This window comes from Rhodamnia argentea, chromosome 10 (assembly GCF_020921035.1).
Source record: "Rhodamnia argentea isolate NSW1041297 chromosome 10, ASM2092103v1, whole genome shotgun sequence".
NCBI lineage: Eukaryota > Viridiplantae > Streptophyta > Magnoliopsida > Myrtales > Myrtaceae > Rhodamnia > Rhodamnia argentea.
This window is the reverse complement of record NC_063159.1, coordinates 24,157,573-24,162,915: the sequence shown is the minus strand read 5'-3', so window position 1 is coordinate 24,162,915 and position 5,343 is coordinate 24,157,573. Positions and strand designations below refer to the sequence as shown.

General features: G+C 39.2%; 1 protein-coding gene across 2 annotated transcripts; it reads right to left on the bottom strand.

Annotated features, from left to right (window-relative positions):
* Positions 1-3,364: 3,364 nt before the first annotated feature.
* LOC115735120 lies at positions 3,365-4,560 on the bottom strand. 2 transcript variants are annotated; one of them, XM_048271366.1, is made up of 4 exons: positions 4,384-4,560; positions 4,081-4,244; positions 3,862-4,038; positions 3,365-3,713 (listed from the first exon to the last, which is right to left on the bottom strand). In XM_048271366.1, the coding sequence occupies exons 1-4, from the start codon at positions 4,528-4,530 to the stop codon at positions 3,440-3,442; spliced, it is 762 nt and encodes a 253-aa protein (XP_048127323.1). In that variant the 5' UTR covers positions 4,531-4,560; the 3' UTR covers positions 3,365-3,439. The 2 variants fall into 2 exon arrangements, with proteins under 2 accessions (XP_048127323.1, XP_030522078.1); XM_030666218.2 differs by having other exon boundaries at positions 3,862-4,244.
* Positions 4,561-5,343: the final 783 nt, after the last annotated feature.

Genomic DNA, 5,343 nt, shown 5'->3' with positions numbered 1-5,343 from the left:
TGACATTTAAGCGTATTTCTCGAAATAGATTTTGCTTGTGGAGTACATGCAGTTTGTATAAAATGATTAACACCAAAAATTTCACCAAAATTAAAAAGATAAACGTTCAATAGCAACACATCTAGCTAATTCTTCTTTATAAACTTTGTCACCGTAACGAAATAAAGAGGAGTGTTAGGATTGACGTACTCAAAATTTATTGTTGCCTGGTGTCAATCCCCACTTGCGTTGAATGTTTCGACCTTAGATGCCGTTTAAATGTTCTATTGCCGCCTCCACTTGTGAAGTTGTATGTTGCCCCACAATATTTACACATTACCTAATACTTGTTTTCGCCTAAATGTTCCGTCGTGAAGTGTTCCTATTTGTCAGATGTAACCTCCTGTTCCAGCTCCTTTATTGTTGACATTTCTTCGATACCGATAGGAGGATAAAGACTTTCTTACGTTAGGACGTGCTTGATGTTGGGAATAATGTTGATATCATCAACATTGTCTCTCCAATAAGCAAAATCACGAGAATCATGAGGATAATCAGATTCTTCCATCGGGTTCTTTTCTCTATCACTAGCTTTGCTTCCACTTGCCACTTTTTGAGAGAATTGAGCGAAAAGCGGATTCAAAAAATTGAGAAAATTGAGAGAATTGAGCAGATTGAGAGAATTGAGGGAATTTGAAAGAAATTATGAGAAAAAATAAAAAATGGAAAGTGATATTTATAATAGTTACGATATAATTAATAAATTAATTAAAAAAGAAAAAAAAGTGGGGGAAATAGCCGTTGCCTTGCAATGATCGGGGAAAGAGCCCCCACTTTTTATTTTATTTTATTCTTTTTTCAAACGGCTATAAAGCCGGTTCCACGTAACATGGACCCGTAACCGGCCCATATGGGACGGGCCGGTTCCGGTTTGGAACCGGCAGCCCGATCAATAGGCCGGTTATGAGTTTGATCCGGGCCGGTTCCGGGCCCAATTCGATCCGTGACCACCACTAGATTGCTGTGCTTTACTCAGCCAAACAGCAAACTCCCATGGCAGTGTTCAGTCACAATCAGGGACAACCGTAGGGACTAGACAGAGAGCAAAAGTGCATTTGTCCAAGCCCTTTGGCCCTGGCGATAGTACCAAAAAGAAACTCCCAACCCCACTTCACATGCTCTCTGTCATCATTTGCTTCACATTCGACCGACATGGTTGTGGGTTACCATTTCAAGCCAGATGAAAACTTACCACGCAATGAGACTCTAGTTTTGGTAAGTTGAACATGGAAACCACTTTTAAACACATATTGTTTTCGTCTCCCTCTCTGTCTGGTTGGCATGACTATTGTGTTGTTGCTCTCAAAATTATGTTTCGAATTTTTTGCCGAGGATCTATCGTGACAAACAGAAGACGGGTTCGTGAAAGGTTCGGGCAATTGAGAGTTCAGTTTCAAACCTTAAGCGGTGTTTTTAAGAAGTTGGATGTCCCGGCCGAGCGGACGCCTAGGCTACCACCACTGGCCTGGAATGGCCAGGCTATTGGTCATTTGTGCCGAGTGCGGGGATCATAATGCCTAGGAAACTGAGTAAACCGAATTTCAATTACTGTTTAATGGATATTTCTGCAATTTTACTGGAAGTTACACTTCCTGGCCATCAAAGAAAATATTTAGGTTCTCTCCACTTGTGTTCTTAGTGAGAATTGTTAGAAATACACTTGACGGACATCGACGTATAATTGGGGTTGAGAAACACTCTGAGATTTCGTGAGAATTCAAGCATGATTTTTAATATTCATTATTTCCACATATAATTAAATCTCCGATTTTTTTTCCTATGGATGTAGTTTTAATCAACCAAACCATGTCAATTTGGTATGGCATTTTTTTCTCCTTGGTTGCTTATGTATTATCCCTAACATGCCTCGGCAAAATGTCTATGTAATGCTTAGAAAAGGAAAAAGGATACCACGATTGGCCTTGAGTATGACTAAACATTGTGCTTTCTGGTAAAAGGCCATACAATACTAAAAAGTGTCATATGCGATTTTGGCCTGGAATACGAGAAAGCAAAAGTCCCACTTAATGAGGAAACGATGTCAAGTCTAACGCCTTTATATTAATATGACTTGTATCACGATTGCACAATGAAGAGTTATACCATCCTACTAAGCAAAATCTTGTTTCATTTTGATGCACTCGAGTTTTTTCATTAACTTGAAGTAAACGGATAATCCTAGCTGGCATTTTCAATATTTTCCAAACCTTCACAACTCTTTTAAGCATTTTTTTTAATCCTTGCACATGAAATCATGTCGTTATGCGGTGCCATATTAGTAGAGTTTATGGACGTAATAATTAGAAAATTGGAAATGTAAGTTTAGAAAACAATTCATATCTTAATTGGCTCAAATGTTACTGGTTGAGTCAACCCATTCATAAGAGGTCATTCTTTTTAACAGTTTTTATATTATATATATGTTCAATTTTTAATTTTTTCTAATTTTTAATTTAATTTTTAAATGATCGACTTTGCAACCTTTGCTCATTGCTGGAAAGGGCTTCACAACCCTCTATGGATTTTGCAAAGGAAAATAAAATATAAAAAAAATCAAATTTTTCAAAAAAATTATAAAAATTATCCACATGGAAGTGTTTTAATAATATATTTTTTTCTAAAAAAGTACAAGAAACAAGTTTTCTTAAATTGGGCAAAACATGAAAGTGTTTAAGTAATATGGATTGGGTATATATCGGGTCATTATATTTGTATCACTTGAAAATGAATCGAAATGAGTTAAATAAATCAATTTGGATAGGATAATTTTCGACTCGGCTCATACCCGATCTGACCAGGCATGGCCACGAGCCGTGAACCGTCGATTCCGGTTCTTGGCCACTATGGAACTGGAACTGGCCCTTGAAGGGGTGGTTCCGATTCCGGGGTGGGGCCCGGGGGAGAGGGAAAGAGCAACGACTCTTTCCCTAATTTTTTTTTTGGCCTGTTTGGAATCGACCTATGAGGAGTTGGGCTAGTTCTAGTTCGAAACCGCCGGTCCCGGTCAACGAGCCGGTTCTAGTTCTTCCACGGGCCGATTCCGAGCCCAAATCGGCCCGTGGCCATGTTTAGAGCCGACCCACCTGTTTTACAGGTCTAGATGGCACAAGGAAAAACCAACTGTGCATATTCGTGTGGTTGGTGATCGATTGAAGCAGTTCATGTTTTTTATCTTCCTCATCTAATAAGCGGAGGCGATCTGTGGTAAGACAAACCCCACAGGACATTGCAACGTAAATTTTTTGTTCTTTTTTTTTTCAAACGCATCATCTACAACCAAACGAAATCACTTCGCTGACATTTCCTCCCACCTCAAGTAATCACCAAAAGGAAAAGGAAACAGAGACTACACTAGACTATCAATTAAGGGTCTATCGCCATCTAAACAAACATGAAATCGTTAACAGAGCTGGGCAGCTTGAGGAGGTGGGCCGACTCTAATCATGCAGCTTCGCTTCTCCATTGATCTCCGAATGCTTTCTCTGGCATGCCTCAGCGCGTCGAGCACTTCACTGACGCTCGCACTCATTATCATCATCTTCGCATTCAGCTCTTTGCTCTCTGGCTCTGCTTCTGCCAAAGTGACTGGAACTAACGCTAGTGAATCGTCCACCTGATCAGCATAGTCAGAACTGTTCTCGTTCTCCGTCACCGAATTCCTCGTGCTTGTACAGCTGAAGAACAAAGATTTGGGAAAAAGGAATCAAATTTGATCGAGACAAGCAAAACCCAGATTGAAAATAGGTAGATGAACGCATTAGAGTGAAAGAAGAAAGTAAAAAGAGTTGGCCGCTTGAATCGAATCGAATGGAATGGTTTTACCTATGGCTATCTGTCTTGAATTCGTTGAATGCGTGGCCCGATTTCTCACAGGAAAAATCTCTGGCGTCGGAATCGCGCTTATCTCCGGCGAGAGTTCTTTTAGACGCATTAAGCTCCAGATGGGGCGATGCGCCGTTGTTCTCGAAACGGGACTTAGATTCTACCTCGGCTTCTTCAGTAATTTTGGGTTCGGAGGCGATAGTGACTGTGGAAGACGAATCGGTGGAAACGATGCCGGTTCCGCAGATGCTGGATTGCTCTGGTTCGTGCAATGCGGGTGAGATTAGCAGGGTCTCGAGCTTCTTCTTCAGGAACTCGAGCTTCTTCTCTGTTTTCGCCGTCATTTGGGTCTCTTCTCGCAGCTGGTTCTCTAGTTCCACCAACTGTGACAGTCGGAGGAAAACTGAAAATTAAGGGGACGAAGGGCAAACCCAACAAATCTCGAGCAGTGTGTAGTTTAAACTCGGTAGAAGGAGCAAGAAGGTGGAAAAACTAAAGGCAAAGAAAGTGGGAAGAAGAGACCTTGTTGGCCATGAGCTGAGCTTGTTCTCTAGCAAATCTGGAAGCCTGTCTCTCTGCAAGGAGTCTTCCTCTGAGGCACTCCACTGTTCTCAAACCCTCCTCCATTTCTCTAGTTTCTGTGATACTGTATGCAGAACAGCAATTCATAACCCAAAATTAACGAGAGAGAGAGAGAGAGAGAGAGAGAGATGGGAACCAACCTCCTTTCTTCTTTGTTGAAGGGTGTCATCTTCTTCAAGAAATGTGAAACGCCTGGTCGGATAAACTCAGAAGGAGAAGCAGCTTCTCCTTCCTTCAAGAGGAATGTCTTGTAATCCACGTGAGTTCACCACCAAACGACAACCCTCGGAGTGGTTTTGTCTTGTCATCAACCTCTCATCTCGTGTTATTTATCATGTAAAAGATCATCATATTAGTCGATGAAAAAATAAAATCATATTTAATAATTTTCTAAACGAGGTGATATTCAACAGGTTGATTGCGTAATCAGTTTTCGATAAATCTTATCATTCTTCCAAGATTTGTTTCATATTTGACTTGATATAGTTGATAAATACATCCATCACAATAAAAAAATAAAAAGAATGATAAGATTCACATTATAAAAATGAGTTTGACTTGGGTGAATTAAATAAATTTAGGGAAAGGCTTATTACTCTCGAAAAACTTTGTTTGTTTCACAAAAAATAAATAATTTAGAAAATATCGTTTCAATCGCTTGAAATAATTAATATATGAAAAATATAAATTAAACTTAATCATTTTCATAAACGATGAAAATATATTTTATTTATCAATTTTTTTCTTGATACTCGAGTTTCTTGACCTCTCATTTATAAGTCATACATGTGGTCATTTTTAACGTAAAATATTTTTAATTATTTATTTTTCGAAAATAAAAGAAATAACTTTATTCTTCTTTTCTTTAAGTTACTGTCATTTAATAAGTATTGTTCCATC